At 36.2% G+C, this 18,541-nt stretch overlaps 1 protein-coding gene across 2 annotated transcripts in view; it reads right to left on the bottom strand.

The window, feature by feature from the left end:
• GALC (galactosylceramidase) overlaps window positions 1-18,541 on the bottom strand; it is a 32,857-nt gene that overhangs the window by 12,831 nt on the left and 1,485 nt on the right. Inside the window, exons 3-8 of one of the 2 annotated variants that reach the window (XM_048306350.1) lie at window positions 16,945-17,008; window positions 14,796-14,909; window positions 13,209-13,348; window positions 11,031-11,069; window positions 7,742-7,869; window positions 1,568-1,723 (exon numbers count right to left, since the gene is read on the bottom strand). In XM_048306350.1, the coding sequence (XP_048162307.1) occupies window positions 1,568-1,723; window positions 7,742-7,869; window positions 11,031-11,069; window positions 13,209-13,348; window positions 14,796-14,909; window positions 16,945-17,008 (641 nt within the window). Of the gene's footprint in view, window positions 1-1,567; window positions 1,724-3,956; window positions 4,088-7,741; window positions 7,870-11,030; window positions 11,070-13,208; window positions 13,349-14,795; window positions 14,910-16,944; window positions 17,009-18,541 lie in introns of both variants that reach the window. The other variant, XM_048306349.1, reaches the window with a different exon arrangement.

The following is an 18,541-nucleotide window of genomic DNA, read 5'->3' as shown; positions in this document are numbered from 1 at the left end:
AACAGCAAACAACTTTAACCAGTCATCCTCCAGGAGCTGTTGCTCTTTCAAGACGTTGTCAGGATACTGAGAAGGATAATCACTTCATGCCCTTTGATTTGCGCTTCACTGAAAATGTTTTGCAAGGGCTTTAAACTTAAGACCTCTGGGCCTTAAATATGGAAATACAGCTTAACAGAGCAGTTACGCAGAAGGCAAAAGCTGTCAATCTGTTTTGGTGTTGAATACAGGTGAGTACAAAGGCCTCATTCTAAAGTCACTGCCACAGACTTATCACACTATAAATACATACAGAAGAGATCCCGGAATTCTACAAAAACGCGATCATAAAATAAACAACTCTTGAATTGTAAATTCAGCTTGCTCACATCAAACTCGTTCTGCTGATTTCAAACTTAGAAAAAAAGGTAGGAAACTCAACTTCAAAGGAAACAAGCTTAGCAGAAAGATAAGCTGCCTTTAGTCAGAAAGATTCTGTTTTCAGCATAAAAGCCAAGATAACTTCAGTGCTGGACATCTGGACTTGGAACTATTCTACAATAATTTATAAATACAACACATATGCCTGGCTGTTAGGCTGTGAAAAAAAATGGGGCATACATAATTCGAAAGGGCTTGTAAAAATAGAAAAACAATGGGAAAAGGAAGACCCCAAATTAAGATATTAAAACATATGAGGATTAAGAAGCAAGCAGAATGATGAGGAATTCATGCAGGAAATATTCATCTGGTTGAAAATTTCAGCTTGCAGAGAAAACAAAAGATTTTTAGAAACCAGGTGATTCAAGAAACTTCCCTTTACAAGTAGCAGTGATTTTTCCTGCACTCCACTTGAAGCAACAGACAAGAATATTTCTCTTTATTTTCCAAAATGAAGTTAAATAGAATCTAAAAGCTTTTAACAATTTTGCTTACATCTTGATGCCTACATTTTCTTTAATCAAACTTCTGTCTTTCTTTCAGATTAGCAGTTGTTGCACCAGAAACATCAAATTATATTTTCTATTCTTTTCTAAAACTGAGTTATGTATTATCCCATTAAAGAGAACATTTTTATTACAGTTTTCAGTTTGGAAAGAAAATGTGCAGAGAACAGTAAATGTATCAAAAGACTACAGCATGTTTAAGAATGGATTCTGAGGAAGAAGTTGTATGGAAAAACTAGATAATTATATCTGTAATTGAAGATAAACAATCTGATAAAGACCTTAAGAAAAACACGATAAACTAGTTTTATTGTTATTTTCCTACAATATTTTTTATTGTTAGCTCTTCTTAAGAACATTCTCTTTTTAATAATTATCATCAGTCTCAAAGGCATCTGAAATTAACTGCATAAACCACTGGGTGCTGGGGAACAAGAATACATTGAAACTTGTGGTACTTCTACCCCAGAAAGAGGTAAGAACAGCAGACTTCATATCCTACTATGTTTGAATTCAGACTACATTGGGGTGACTTTCAGTCTACCTGTTTTCTCACCATAGCAGATGGACGTGTTACACAGTACTTTAAATAATTCTTACACCCCAAGTTGTGAAAGCGAGCAACAGTGCCCAACACTTACGCGGTCATGTTTCCGTTCACGTAGTTTTGGTTCAGGATCCGAGCCCAGCAGCCTGCACCAACATCATTATTGAAAGTACTGTAATCTTCTGAAGACCACAGTTTCTTCCCAGTTAATATGGCATTTTGCACTGTTTTTGTCCCAGGATAGTGAGCCCTACACAGTATTTTAAAAAGAAAGAGGACTTAGTACAAAGAGAAAATCAAAGTTTGGAAGTACATACAGCAGCAATGATTCACCTCCTTCAAACTGATAATGAAAAATAAAATTTCTTTGGAATACTACAAGTGGAATAGAAGAAAATTGAACAAGGGGGAGCTGTAACATTACAGAGCTTATTGTATTTGTATCAGTAGATTATTTGTTCTGCTACATGACAGCATATAGATAAACTTGGATTTAAAAATACCATGCAACTTCCACAGCTTGCTAAAGCAAGCTGAAATTGAGTTTGAAGATGTTCATTACTGCAATGTGCTGAATAGAGAAAATACATACTAACTCATACTATTTTAAACAAAACCATAAATAATGTAAAACCAACAATAAGATACAGCACTAGGCATTATGCTGAGAACTTAGCTGCATGAATGTCTTAGAACTAAGCATAAACTTCACTGATTTTGTACATCTTTTTTAATAAACTCAGGTTTCAAAAAAGCATACTAGCTGGACTACAGAAGGTACAGAGGTATAAACTGCTAACAGTTGAAACATATAGCGATAGCTCATTTTCTTTTCAAGATCTTCCTTAGTATGAGGAGAGATCCTTTCTCCCAATGGAGACTGATTATATTCAATCACAGCACTAATCCACCATGCAAGGTTTGTCTGACTGAAATAAAACCACTTGCAGAAAACAGGGTTGTGATTTTCCTCACTTAGCACATTCACTGAACACACTAAACATGTACACTAAAATGAAACTATCAGCACTGGAAAGGTAAGCATAAATATTTCCTTTACTGTTAGTCTGCAACTTGACAAATCGATACATCTGTGGCAGGAATACAAGAAACACCAGTTTTTCTATGCTGACTGTTGGGGTTTTTTCATTATTTTCCCTCTACTGGACAATGAGCCATTTCCCAGTGTTGTAGTCCTTCATACGTAGCTTCACTAATGGTAATGTATCAGATAGTGGGGATTTTAGCTACATTCTTCTCTGCCATACAGATTACTGTGTATTTCCCCTTTGGCTTGGGAACGTAAGTATTGCCTTAGTACCAAGCAAAAGGGTTTTGTAACGGCATAAAGTGCATAGCTTGCAAAAACAAAGCAGAAAAGGAATAATTTGTCTTTCCACACTCTGGAAAAGGTGTTTCTTAAGTATCAATATCCCTGCCAAATAAAAGCTAAAATACACAAGAGTATTTAATCTCCCTGTTAAGACTGAATCAGAGCAGGGATGTAAACTTACACTTGTAAAGAGTTAAGCAAATACAGCTTACTTAGACAGTGTAAAAACTGCTGAACTTCATCCAGACATGATCCAAAACTCCACCTAAGAAAAACTGCCAGGATACTGTTCATGTTCAGAATGGGGAGAGGGACTGATTGGAAGGGCAGATGACACTGACTGCCTATCTGTATTTGGAGAAAAAAAGCCTTCATTTCTACACCTCCTATGGTTCAGATATATAAACATGAATGGAAAAGACTCAAGTTGAAGCAAGGAACGGCCACATTTGAAGCATGTGATTGGGTCAGGGAAGTTAATGGCACCTAGTAAGTAAAGTTTAGAGCTACTGTAAAAAGAGAAGTTAATGAACATTTCATACACACATTTCCATTCAGCCATCAAGTCAGTAATCAATCCCAAATTTAGTCTACTATTACAATGACTAAACCCAGAACCAGTAAAACAACTCAGCCGGTTGCATGTTTTCCAAATACAACTTTGCCATCAAAACAAAATGGGAATTAAGAATCAAGCCACTGTAACTCAAAGAAGAATCACAGCCCAAATTCATTTCTGGATCACAAACATTTCAGTAACAAACCACTAACAAAGCAACAAAGTTAGTAACACAAGGCTGTGTACAAAGTTGTAAAGCTAAAGCACCTTTTGCAAACCAATTGGAGTAACCAAAACAACGCTCAGAATAAACAGTGCTGTCCAAAAAACCTTCAATCCATCAGAAGTGCAACCTCGCCCAACAGGAATCTTCAACATGATATAAGACTCCTGATTCAATTAAAAGTTGAGGCTGTTACTGGGACAAGAGCTGTGTGATTTGATGTGGGTTAGTAAGAAAGTTTTATAGTATCAATCCTTTCCTTGCAGGTAAGAGTACAGAAAGGTAAAGCTTTGGCTGTGTTAGTTACAAATAAGATGAAGACAAACTATAACCAAACCACCAAGAAAGAAGAACAGAGAACCCCCTACCCAATCACATCGACCACTCCGTGGAGCTCAGAGTCAATCAGCATGACAAAGGCAATGGGCTCCCACAGTCTATCGCTGGCTATGATCCTCACCTGCTCCAGACCATGCTTATCCAATGTGTACCTCAACAGCTTGGAAAAAAAAGGAGAGCAAAGAACAGAGAGAAAGGACAAATAAAAAAAATGTTTTTCAAATTGTCAAAATTTTATATTGAGAAAGGCAGCATCTTCTTCAGCACTAGCTGCAAAAACTACTATGCTTCAATTCATGTTTTTGTGACTTGGACAACTGTTACAACAAACAAAACAAGACTGTCAAGCACAAAGTGACTTCAAATGACACCTTCTTTCTCTACCATACTGAATCCCAAAATACATTATAAAAGGAAAAATTAAAAATGTTTTGTTCTTCTTGCAAACACAAAGTATCAATAAAGACATAGCATATCACATTTCATGCAAAATACTCTATTTGCAGATCAGCCACATAGATGTTACAGCGCTGATGGTTAAACTACCACATAAAAGGACCACATACAGGGCAAGGACAATTGAACTATAATTTATAAACCTTGCAAAAGCACAGTAAACATTTCATTAAAAAGAGGAGCTGATTCCCCCTACTCTCTCTGCTAATCAACTATTACAATTTAACAGTGAAGGAACCACAAATTAGATGAGCTCTTCCTAAACACAAGTAACAAAACAAACAAGAAAAACACCAGACACATATACACTTTATTACCCAACTGTGTTTATTTCAATCTTTAAAATTGCAACTAATGTACACTTCCCTAGAGATTTTTGAGGCCTTGAAAGTCAATGAAACAAATCTAGAATGTCACATAACATCAAGTCTAACAATGCAGTTTCTTGAAGTCCAGAGGTCCTGTAACAGTAATTGCTGTACTTGTAAATTCGTGTAACATCAAACACCTAACTATCTTCAAATCATTCTGTATATTTCTACCAGATATAATCTTCTCTAACAGGCCACACTATCTGCAAAAAACAGTACTGCACGATTTTTCTTCCACAGACTGGAATCTGAACTAGGTTATGTACAGTCAGACATCAGCCTGAAACATAAAGATTTTCTCCCCTCAAGTTTTAAGGACTTCAGCTGAACACGTTGGTACTACTAACATTACTAACAGTATACTTCTGTGTTTTACTTTCCCATTACATCTTGCATTAGAAAAAGCATTTGGCTTGCAGACTCATACATAAAGGTTAATGTATTTAGCAATTAGGGGAGGTTCCTGCTGACTAGAGAAGTTTTAATGTTCGTCTTCAAGAAGGAGGACCTGTAAAACTACAGAGCTATCAATCTAGCCACAGTCCCCAGGAAGGTTACAGAGCAAGTCTTCCTGGAAGCCATGTCAAAGCACTAGAAGGATAGGAGGATAACTGGGAACAGCAGCATGAATTTAACAAGGGCAAATCATGCTTACAAACATGACTGCTTTCTACATGGTGATTATCTGTACAGGCAGAGTGAAATCAGTAGATGTCATATACCTTGACTTCAGCAAAGTCTTCCACCGAGGTGGATAGAGAACTGCTGTCAGGGAGCAGATTGCTAGCAATGCCCGCATAGGCTGATATTAGGACCAATATTGTTTATGTCTTTAGTAAAACTCTGGAAATTTACATTGTGCTTTGCTTGCAGATACAGCTTTTACTTTCTCTGTTAAGCTGTCTAACTTAATCCATGAGTTTTCTCACTTCCACCTTTCTGATTCTTCCCACATCCCATTTACCTTTAATCTACCACAGATATCCTTCAGATTACAAATGGCATTTTAGGCAGGGATAAAGTTCCATGGAGAGCAATGGTATCAAGGTAAAAATTACCTGATGCCAAAAAGAAAAAAAAGGAAAACAGAAAATTAATTGAAACACAAAGAAAGGGAAAGGGCAGTTATTTTTTGTGTATGGATGCCAAAGCAATAATTTCAACTATTTTGAAAATTTCTAAATAAAACAATATAAATTTAATCCCACGTTTCCATTCCACACTAAAAGAACTAAAAAAAGTCACAGAGAGGGTTATACCTGAAAAGACATTACAAAAGAATATGCTGAAAAGGATTTCTGAGGAAAGAATTAAAGACTATTTAGGAAAACAGACTAGTAGATTTTGCAAACAACTAGACACATTTATCTAAGAGACATAAAGATAAGTATACTTTCAGCAACTTTCTGAACCTGAAGGACAGACACGTAAATACTATTATCTTTCACTAGGTCAGCAAGAATTCTCTTTAGTAGTTAGCACCCTTAAGTCAGCATTGGTTGAGAAACATGGTGTTCTCATTGTGTACTAGCCCTAATTTCTTGAGAGATAACAAAAACACTGCACAGGAAGACATAACTCTTCATTTTTTGTGATCAGTGGTGGTGGGAGAGTTGGGGAAAATCTGTACGACATTCAAGAAAAATCTCTGACAAAAAGAACCTTCATTTTAAAGAACAAATAAAACATGTCTGTGTTCTAAAGGCACAAACAAAAACAACTACTCCTACCCTTGATTCTGTTAAACTCCTAAAGAAACAAGAGCCATACACAGTCAGTGCATTCATTCTTCAAGCTGTATTGTCATGGAAACCATTACTAAAACATTTCCTCAGGCTCCGTAACTTGCTGAGCTGCAAGTTCTTGCCTAACCTAAGAAAGTTTAAGTTTTTTTCAAACCAAATGGGTTACTCAATGCTGACACTACAATAGGTATTTCTCAGGCAGCCACCTTCAGGCGATTGGTGTTTACAAGCTCAACACATATGAAATCAGTTTCTTTGTAAAATCCCTGCTTAACTGACTTGTGCTATAACCCTTGAACCATCCATTAATTTAAACTATGATGAGCATATCATACTCTCTTACATTACAGGATAAATGGTACATGAGTGACCACAAGAATGTTCTTATCACAGTAAGGTTAACAACAGATAAACAAGTTACCAAATGTAACACACGTGAGCAATTCATATCTGAATAGGTAATTTCCACTGGGAACATGTAATTCTTTAAAAAACTAAGTGTAATTTAGAGAAAACAGAGATAACAAAGAAAGCAAGAACAGCAGAATAAGTACCAAGCCAGTTGCCAGAAGCGAGCTAGTAAGAAAGTGTATTATGGAACAAGAGTGAAGGCAAACAACTGAGCTGACATTTGCTGAAACTCCAACAGAAGGCATTCCCAGCTGCCGAAATTGAGAAAGGCTGTATTAGTTTACAAACTTTGGGTGTTTGTTTCTACTTCTATGTTACTGTCAGTGCATGCATTTCTAATACTATCTGTTATCAGATATAAGCAAGAAATAGAAACTTCTAGCTCTAGGATATGACCAGAAAAATCTCAGCTGCAGCCACAGAAAGTCCCAGGATGTTAAGTTCCACTGTGAAAGTTCAAGTTCACCTGAAATTAAAACCAGTTGCAGACCAAGAAATCAGTCCTAAGGTTTTTCTGACTTGGAAGATGCACATGCAGATTAGTTAGAAGTTTCCTGTCATTTGCTAGTGCTAAGAAGCCTAAAACACAGCTCTAAACTGGACACTTGAAAGAAATGATGGAAGAGTGATAAGGTCAGCTTACACGTACTAAACTGAAAGAAGAGAGAAAGACAAGAAAGAATAATCCATCACCACTGTACACAATGATGAAAAAAATGGAAACAGCTAGGAAGTATAAAAAAGAATATATGACTCTTGAAAATGGAGATGAAGACTTACAGAAAGGAAGCAATAGCAATGTTTAAAATGCCTCCCTTCTCCCACACTTACCCAACTACCTCAATAGCATCATTAAGATAGGGATCAACTATCATCTCTTTTGAGACGTTCCAATCTCCATCCGCGGCGATGATGCCAATGTTCCATAGACCCAGTCTGTCCAAAGAATGTCGAAGCACCTTAGTAACAGATAACACCACTTAAAGTACAGCCTTCATCAATGAGGCAACATGAAAATTTAAGACTGAAAACAAGAACTGTAAAAAGAGTCAGTGGAAGCCTATTTTCAGACCAGGATGGATAAGGAAAGTTCTCACTTCTCAAACAAAAGCTATAGTGGCAACTAAGACAAAGTTAATGGTAAGTATTTTTAAAACTGAAGGATTATCATTGACACTGAGACAGTCATTACACAAAAATGGGCTTCTCATCACTTGAATAACTTTTGACACCACATGTGCATACATATACTCCACTTGGACACTGTCAACATACTGACTCCATTGCATGCATGTAATTCATTAAACAAAACTAATGGATTTATCATAAAGTCAGTCATGTTAAGCTGATCTAAAAATGCAGCTGGCTGAAATGTGGAAGTGGACATACCTCCCCAAGTGATCAGAAGTGAAAGTTAACCTGATCCAAAAAAAAACTGTATTGAAAAAACAGGGATTGAAGTTTTAAAACAGAAAAGACCTTCTATCCACGCAGCTCTCTAAGAAAACAAATCTTTGCCAAACACCTGTCCTGTTGAAGTGAAGAGCACCTAAACATTCTTTTCACTGCCCATTTTACTGAACAAAAAAACCTTTATGTTTTAAGTGTTTAAGTTTAAACACTTCTTGGTTCTCATGTTTCACTAACTTTCATGGAAAGTAATGAATAAAACTAGAATTACATATTTACAACAAAACTGAGGGCAACCAACTTTTAATTCAAACACACCAGCAGAAAAGAACTCCTGTCTTTCCAGCTTCTCCTTACTATTTCACTGTTAAAGATGATAAACAGCTCACATTTGTCTGTGGAATTTCTTAGGTAAAAATACACCCATGCAAAATATACCCAGCCTTAAGAGTTAAGAATGAACCATACTTAGAGAGGGCTGGTATTATCTGAAAACTCAAATCAGAAATTAAAAAAAAAATTTAAAAACGTATTTTCTGCAGCTTGCACATACAGCTGCATCTGAAAAACATCCACATCACTCCACAGTCTAAAATGCTTTTTTCAATCTCAGCTATAAAGAAATTACGCACTGTGTGCTGTGTGCATGCATGAGAGAGATTTTGCTACTTGATTCTAAGATCAGTAGGCATGAATCCTTAAATAATTTCTTGTAATAGCCCTCTAGCAATGTGAAGAAGAATATGGAACATTTCTATTTTTCATGTAGTCAAATAAGGACAGAAATCAAAGTCTAAGGGTTGATGACAATCAAAGCCTAAATCTAAAACTATTTAAGACATAAAACTTATTAAGAAGAAGAAAAGCAGAAATGGAAGTTCAGTTCAGCTGTTTTAAACCTCTAAAACACAAAGTATACCAGAAGAAAAATTCATAATACTAGAAAGTCCTTGCAATTTAAAGCTTTCTAGCTACCTAGACATTCAGAAAAATTGCCTAACCACAGAGACAGATCAGAATAACAAAACGAACGGTTGCAGAATTTCCATGCTGAAAGAGAAGTACCAAGACACAGAACTGCATGCACCCAAAATGTACTCCACAATAACATATGCAGAACAGTTCTCCCACACCTAGTCTACATATAACTGAAAGAACAGGGTCTTCTTGAACAAGAATTTATAAGCATTAGAATCCCCATGTCTTTTTTCTTTTTTCTACTTAATAAGAAACATAACTAGTGCCTTAGTGGATGAAGTATCTAGAATAATGTCTTACAAGTAAAAATTTAGCCAGATAACTAAGAGCTTATCTGTGATGTATTTAATAGGAGTTACAGAAAATGTTTGGTGAGCAGCAGCACACTTCAGTAAATTGACCTCTTGTGAAATGGCCGACTGCAAATAGAACTGTCGTGCTGATAAGAGAAGAGGTGCCAAGCGACACTGTAAGAGAATGAATGGTAAAACAGGTGTTCAGTAAAAAACCTCTCATCAGTTAACATACAGTAGAAGGAAGGTCAAAATTCTTCAGTAAGTATTTGGGTGATTTGAAGGTAAAATTTTAAACTGAATGTTCAGCTCTAGAAGCCAAAAGCTCAGTCTCAATTCAACAGCATTCGAAAAGCTATAAAGTAGAATGTTGCACCTAGACTCAATAGTTTATTCTCCATATTCTTTCTCCCCATATGAGGAAGCCAAGACAAAGAGATGAGAAAGTCTCCAGGCAACATGACATAGATTAGGGATCGTTCAGCCTGGAGAAGAGGTTCTGGGGGACCTAGCTGCTGCCTTCCAGTACCTAAAAGGAGCCTACAAGAAAAGATGGAGAGGGACTTTTTACAATAGCATGCAGTGATAGGACAAGGAGAAATGGATGGGAATGCCCCATCCCTGGAAGTGTTCAGGGCCAGGCTGGATGAGGTTTTGAGCAACATGGTCTAGAGGAAGGTGTCCCTGCCCATGGCAGGGGGAATGGAACTGGATGATCTTTAAAGTCCCTTCCAACATAAGCCATTCTATGATTCTCTAAGTCTTACTTGCTTTTAAGAAAAGGTAATGCTATTGTGTTTTAGCCTCAAAGCAACAACAAGGAAAGGAACAAAGCAGGAGCTTGTGCTTAAGATTCCACTTCAAGACTATGTAACAAACTGAACAGAGTTTTCAAAGCAGGGCAGGGTGGGGCTGCAGGAGCATTCAGCAGCGAGAAGTATCAGAGCTCTCTCAAGGTTGGTTATGTGAAATACTGTACTCCTCCAGCTTTTTAGAACAAAAGGTACTGAATTTTGCAAAGTTAAAAACAGAGCTTTTACTGTGGTTTTATATCAATATTTAAGGGTACTATAATCACAGAACCTAGCTATTTAAGCAATTCTAGATCTTGGACTTCTAGCTATATCCAAGCTGGTATAAAGATGATACAAGTTTCTATGATAGCAGCATCAACTGAAGCTTCCATTAAAATTTACAAATCCTAACATTTAGCATACACTGACATGCTTAAAGTTCAAAATAACAGTTTCAGACACACAAAATAAACAATCTAGATATCTGACCATGTTATCTCTCCATGCATGCAACTACAAGCAACAGAGTAAGCAATATAGTTGCAAAATTAAAGTCCCTTTCCTATGCAGAAATTCAGAAAAGCTAATATTTGCATATGGTAAGACAAGCATCTCACTTCACAGAAATAAGAAAAGAATACATACCTTAATGTATTTGCTACTAAATGCCCTTTCATTCCATATCTATAAAGGAAAAGTAAAATCCATTTAGAAAAATCAGGATACGTCAATGCAGAATTAAAGATTTTATTTATATATATGTAAGATTATAGAATCCATTAATCAACTCCATGGTTTCCGTGTGCTAGAGGAAAGTGCAGGTTGGTTTTGTTATCGGCTTTTCTGGGGAAAATTCTGTATGAAAGTTCATAGTACCCGCTTTTTTATCTTTCTCTAAGGTCCCCTGATTGCCTTCTCACTGACAAGAATGCTAGAGCTGCTTGAGCTCTACAATGGCAGCAGTGTTACATTACCAATGGCTCTACAGTTTGCTAGGAATTATTGAAAAACACATTGTGGCTTTAAGGTGTGGTCTAATGAATGAGCCCCTGTTGCAATACACAGACGTAAGAGAGAGAGAATAACCCACATGTTGAAGAAATCAATGAAGCTTACCATTCTTTCTATTTTACACAAGACTACATCCAAGCTTGAACACAAAAGAGGTCCAGCAGATTTTAAGTAAACAGATATAAAATGTGCTAATTTGTAAAACTCCATCTTTCATGGAAGGAGCTCAAAATTCAAAAGCAGGAACACTGGTCTTCCTTTCTACCAAACCCCCTGGCCCATAAAACACATAGGCAAGAAACCTTGTTTCTTTCTTTTTTTTCTAACCACAATATGAACACTGTGACTCGCCTCTAAAGGTATAGATTACCCAATGATGTACAAGCAGACACTTTCCTGCAGATGGGGTAAGTACAATTGATTTTGATATTTCTACATTTTTCTATAAATGTTAACATGTCACTTCAGAAATGAGCCAATCTAAACATTACTTACTGAAAAGCTCATCTATCATAAAGCAAATAGTGATACAGAACATGTACTTACAGCAAAAGGAGTGGTAAAGGCTAGCCATGTACTATTATAACACCATTAACATTGTTTTGACAGTTTCTGAGCCTTCACAAACCTCTCACTGATTTCCTGTATTTCACATTATACCCACAAAGAAATCACACAATATGCAATATCACCACACTGCCTGGAGAAGCAGAAATTCCCTTTTCTTAGGAGAGTATTTAGAAGGCCAGTCACTGTGAAGTAACAACACAGAAGTGAACATCACTCAAACACATGAAGTGCAGAATTTACCTTCTACTCCAAGGGCATAGGGCAGAGAAAAATGTAACAGCAATTGTTCTCCCTGTCCCCACAACTGAATTGCTGAAGTATCACTATGTTACCCACAGTGCAAGACTGACCCAAATGAAGTAAGCCAGCAACATCAAGCAGGATGCATTCCAGAGGAGATACAGGTGAGATACACCTTCCCACATTACAGAAGAAAGGTCAGACTTCTGAGGGATGGGAACCACAGTTCTAGAAGCTTTGTTCTGGACTGCTGAAGTGATTTTCAGCTTTTCTGCAGTTAAACTTCTCGTATCAAAACACTCAAGAGTCCAAAATAAGTGTCCAGTAAGTATAGGATTGGTTTTAGAGGAATCCTTGACAAACTTTCTTGATCAAATAATTAACTTGAAGGTTTTTTTCAGACTGTCTGCTTCTCTCTCTCATCTCCAAATTATGACATTTTATCACAGACATTCATTCACTACTTTCATATATTGCACAATAGCACAATACAGTAGTTGTACTGTAAAACATGCACCTTTATCTACTATAAATAATGCAGGAAAAAATGGAAGAAGTTGTAGAGGATTACTCCTCTGCAAAATAATAACCATATTTTATGCTTAGTCATGTTAGCTGACTCTCACAAACTGTGTTAACTGATGCTTTTTGTTATCTGGTAACTGCTGAAACGCAAGCAGAACAAACAAGGCAGAAAAGGAAAGTATTTTAGAACTCTCAAATTTTTTGGTAGCTTTTTCCTAGAATTGGGAAGGTAGAAACCATTTGACACTGGTTCTACTTTAACAGCCATCATTTCAGGAAGACTGTAAAGTAACACAACCACTGCCTTTCCCCTGGCAACAGCACCAGCCAAAACTGCAATTACAAAAAAATATAAATTTGTCTTGACACCCTCCTCTTCTTCCTCCAGTCACCAACAAAGAGAGGCAAGACCAAGATCTTAGGAGTGAAGATAGATAAAATATACTTAAAATATACAGGAGATTTTGCTTTACTGACCCCAATATAATCAATGTCCAAATCATGATACTGTTTTGCTCCTAATATCCAAGAAACAATATAGTAAGCAGTGATATCTGGATAGTCATAGGGCCAGTTTTCACCCTTCCCTATCCATCCTGGAAATGCCCAAGGTAATCCTGGAAAGAGAGAAGAAAAACAAATTAATAAGTTAAGTGGCTGGCCTACATTATTCAGTAAGTTCTGGACTGCTGAAGTGATTTTCAGCCTTTCTGAAAATTCTGAAATTTAGCAAGCTGTAATTTGCTCTACCTAAAATGAAGGAGCAGCTATGCACTTCAAACTTGCTTGGTTTCGGTGAAGACAATGAAACATAATTTATCTAACTGCAGAGTATGCTCTAATACAAATTATGATCAAGCAATTAATATCTGCTTTTTTTTTTTATGAGCTAGGAAGCATTCATTACTAGAGAAAAACTGACTACATACAATCTGTCAATTTTATGGTACTAGCTCTAATAGGTTTAAAAATCCAAAGATTTTAGGATAAAAATTTACAAAGCTGAAGACAAAGGGTCATATATACAATATAAATACAGAACATAAAAAATTGTTTATCGCCTGAATATGAATTTCAGAAGACACGATGATCTGATTATAACAGAAGAAGGAAGACTAGGATCATGAAAAAGCATTTCCAAGTCTCAGCTGTTCACTCGATCTTGCAGTAAATGAGAAAAATTAATCTAACCAGATGCTGCTACGTTTCCAGCCATCTTGTATAAGATACCATAGGCTAATTTAAAAGTAAACCCTCCTTCCTTTGTTGAGAGCTTGATCTGAGGGAAGAGAGATATTATTAATAATCGTAATTAGTCATAAATAATAGGCTTAACAGAATCTGACTGGCAAATCCTGCACCAAGCCTTGCTTTGTGGCTGGATATGGTAAAGCCCCCTGGAAGATGGGGGAATTAGACACCTTTTAACCAACAGATTTCTTACCTTGTTTCATGTGAAATACATTTTGTATTTCCAAAATACAAAAATACAACCTAGGGTTCCACATTCTTTTTGCCACAGCACACACACAACTCACGATCCAAACAGGAAGACAGGAAACTCCTCTTACAACTCAACTACACATGTAGGACAAATCAGAAGACATGAACCACTACAGTGGAGAAGGGGTGGGTGACTGGTTTTTAATAAGAACATATAATCAAAAGAACTGTGTATAAGATTTACATATTTATATTTGCAGTAACTTTATCCCTCCTGATTTTTTTACTCAATTATTCAGAAATTCATCTCTCACGATAAATCATTCGTTCATTGTTGCGATACACTAAAAGCACTACAGTTACTTAATATAAGCAAATTATTAGAGATTTTTTTATCCTGTGCTTCTTGTTACAGTAGCACAAGATCAGGATGTTGTGCTACTGTAACAAGGTAAAAAATGGTAAGCATCAAGACAAGCTTAACAAATATTGGAGATTCTACTTTGTCTACTGCAACATCAAAACAGCTCCCCTTTAAAATGTTAATTAAGGGTCAGATAGGAAATAAAAACTCAGGGAAATAAAAAGGCATTTAAATCTAAAAGCTTTAAAGCACTTTACCAATCAGTTTAATTTTGGGGTTCCTCTTTTTAGCTTCTTTCATCAGCCACCATTCATAGCCCCGGAAGTAGTTCTCATCATTTTCATAGTGCATATGGGAGGGTTCAGTACCATCTAGGAAGGAAAGAGACAGGTAGCTCACAATTATCTTGTGTGTCATAAGCTGTTACACACCATAAGGTTTGCTGTATTGTTCATTGCCATAGTATGCAAGCACATATCTCCAACGTGGTTCACAAGTTCTTTGGTATGTATTTCAAAGCAAAAGGAATAGTGAGAGGCAAATGCAAGATTTGCCACCCTTCATTCTTAGCATATTAATTTAGCATGACTTTCATATTTTTATTTTGAAGGGTCTTTGCCTACTTTTAACATCAGATGTGGTTAACTATTAGGCATTTTTTATCCCTAATAATGATAACACTAAATCTATATTCACTATTGTCTCATCTCTTGATCTTAACAACCACTAGGAAAGTTACAGCATTAAGATTAAGAGGAAAAAAAATAATTATACAAGCAAGTTATCTCTAAACCACAAAACAAACAAAAGAAGGTTATAGTTTGTTTCTTTTGTGCAAGGCAAGTCCAGGGAGAGAAAAGAAAGGAACCACCACGATTTTTTTCAATTACAGGAAAGAGGTTGGGTTGGTTTGTTTTTTTTACAGTAAAATATCTACTTTATAACTTTCATGGTGTTCTGTGACTGCAAGAAAAGGTTTTGGAATTGAATGCTATGTATTGAATCTCCTCAGGCAAAGGTAAACAAACTAAAAAGGTGCAAAAGAATCAGTGTTGCATGGGAAGTCATTACACACAAAAGTCAAGTAATAACTTGCGTACATGACTTCAACAATTACGCAACTTACGTTAAATTATATGCGGAGACCTCTTCTAATGAGACTTTGTTTTAAATGAAGCCTGCTGAAACAGCATATTTCATCACAGAAAACAGGATTGATTTTTCTACCTTACTAACACACGCCTATATGTAAGTTTGTCAGGGACATAGAACAATAGGATTCCGTATTTAGGCTTCACATTACATTTCAGATTAATTCCTGATCACACCACTGAGGCCAGAAGAAGAGCTGCAGTCTAGTGCATTGAGATACATGCACCTTATTGTTCTCCTTTCAAAACCTGGAAAGCCATCACACAAGTATGTGACATTCCCCTTAGCCAGGAGTAAGAGTGTCTGAGGAGGAGGTCTGTGCATGCCTAAAGATGACTCCATTCCCCCTCAACCAGCAATTCATTACCAAGCTCTTAAACCCAGTGTAATACTTTTCAGCATGTTAACTTTTGTGAAGTAAACCCAAGAATGAAAAACAATATTTAATGATAAAAAACACAGACATTACGAGATAAAAATGCATATATACAAATATATATATACATACAAGCATATATACACAAACATATATACATACAAACATATACACATATATACATGTATAAGGCCAAAACACCAGATTCTATGCTCTTTATTTATTAACTGTGACTGGTTTTAAGTCTATTCCTGATGTAGCCAGATCTGAGAATAATACAAAAAAAACAAAAAAAAACCAAAAAAAAAAAAAAAAAAAAAAAAACCTACCATACCACCTGTAGTCTCTGCTTCTCAGCTTTTGGTCACACACAGTTACTAAATAGTTGCTCCTGTATGTAAATGTAGTAGTAGGTCGGCTAGGCAAGTTACATCAAGACATTTTCATTTGCAACTCTTCCCAGGAAGAAAAAAAATACTGCCTACTGCCAGCCAATGGCACTCCAGTGAAATGTTGCAGCTAATTAAACCAAAGAAATGTAACTGCTTCTGATCAGATGTTCTCGCATTTCGTGCTTTTAAGAAATAAACTACCTAGTATTGCAAAACTGGTGTTGGGGGAAATGCTCTACAATTCAGAAACCTTCGACAGGGGGAAAAAAAAGAACTCATTTGCTCTAGAATGCAACCTATTAACCATATGATATGAGAGCTGCTTCCAGAATGTTGGTGTAAATCTCTCTTGTACAAGTTAGCAGCCATTATGCTTTTTTGCAATTTCAGTACAACTATCTCCATGCCTCAGCTCCCTGTGCAGCACATGTTATTTACAGCATCACTGAAACAAGAAATTAAATGCTGTTCATGCAAAATCCATACCTGTTGACTGTGCATCACCTCCAATCTCTACCTTGAGAATATGTAAAGAAGCACCAAAATTTGGCTAGGGGAAAAAAAAGAGACAAAAAACAGACAGAGTCCTGCTGTTAATAAGAAGAATGAGGTAAGTGTACAATTCTGAGCATGCTGAAAATGCAATATTCTTACTTTTTTAAACACCCATACAGATGTAATGAGAGATTATATACATTTTCAAGAAAATCCAGCAGGATAAATAGCACACTGATCTTTAAACAGTTTCATTGACTCTTGCACCATTGACAACCCTTCTCCACAACAGTGCAGATTTTAAATAGGTTATGCTCAAAAAATACTAAAGCACTATTAAAGTAGAACACAGAATATATGAGGAACACAGCAGTATTTTAATGTTATTAGAAGTCAAATTTGTTTTCTTTTAAAATCAAATTATTTAAGTTGGTATTTTTGTAAATAATTTATTATTTGTTGTAAAGGGTTACCCTGTTCATGTGAAAGAGGTCATAAATAATCCGTTAACTACAGGCAGACAGGCAAGAACCCACCACACTGGAAAACAATTGTCTAGTCCACTATCCCCCTCCCCTGGCATATGACTGGTGGAGCCAAATATAAAACTCAAGTTCATACAGGTGATTCTACTTCTTCCAGCCATTAGTGGCTTAAGAGTTACTCAAGCCAGAAGTTACAATTAATCATTATTTTAATAACCACTAATAAGCTGCCCTCCTCCATGGAATTACCCTAGCATAATATTGGTATCTAAAAAAATGTTTTAAGACATAAGAACACAATTTGATTTTTAAAAAATGCTGCATAGATGACATGTCTTTTGGCTTACAAGTTTGGGATTTTTGTTTGCTTTTAACAGCAAAGTAAATATGTCCAATTTACCATTTCTCTTTTTGACATTTTTTAAACTTCTAACACATTTGTTCTCCCATTCCCATCATGAAAGTTGACTGACACTAAAAGATAAGGAGAATGAGGCAAGGTATACCACTCCCAGATATGACAGTTTAAGAGGTTTTGGTAAAAGAACACATCAAAAACTCTTTGAAAATCATGATCTCTCAGCTAGATTTTCTTTTACCACATGCCTATTCAGAACACTCAGTAACACACAGCTGTAGTCTCAAAAAAACCATCAGGTTTGATTCCCCAGGCACACATTATGCCTTACTCTACCTTGAAAATTAATTCTTTAAACTGCATGGTAAATTATTCCCCTCCAGCCATCTGGATTACATTACTTGAAAGTGACATGACATCCTCTTCCAGCAGAGTAATTTACAGTGCCAAAAGCAAAACAAGCTATTAATGTCCAGTGCAATAATCTTACCATATATTAAGTTGGGTAACTCCACGGGTTACACCTGCTAACTAACACAGCTTACAAACCAATGACATTCCTACACCTTCTAGAGTCACTGCAGTTGTACTTGAAACTAGTTTGGAATAGATATGCTGTTACAAACGTGCAGTCTGCACATTTTTATGCTATGTTAGACCCCCTTACTTCAATCACTATGAACAGCTAAACCCTCCACTTTAGCCACAGAAACAACTTCTCATTTAGCCCACATGAATGATCAAA

Source organism: Corvus hawaiiensis, chromosome 6, assembly GCF_020740725.1.
Source record: "Corvus hawaiiensis isolate bCorHaw1 chromosome 6, bCorHaw1.pri.cur, whole genome shotgun sequence".
Lineage (NCBI taxonomy): Eukaryota > Metazoa > Chordata > Aves > Passeriformes > Corvidae > Corvus > Corvus hawaiiensis.
Note: the sequence above shows the minus strand (reverse complement) of the source record. Positions and strands in the feature narration are given on the sequence as shown.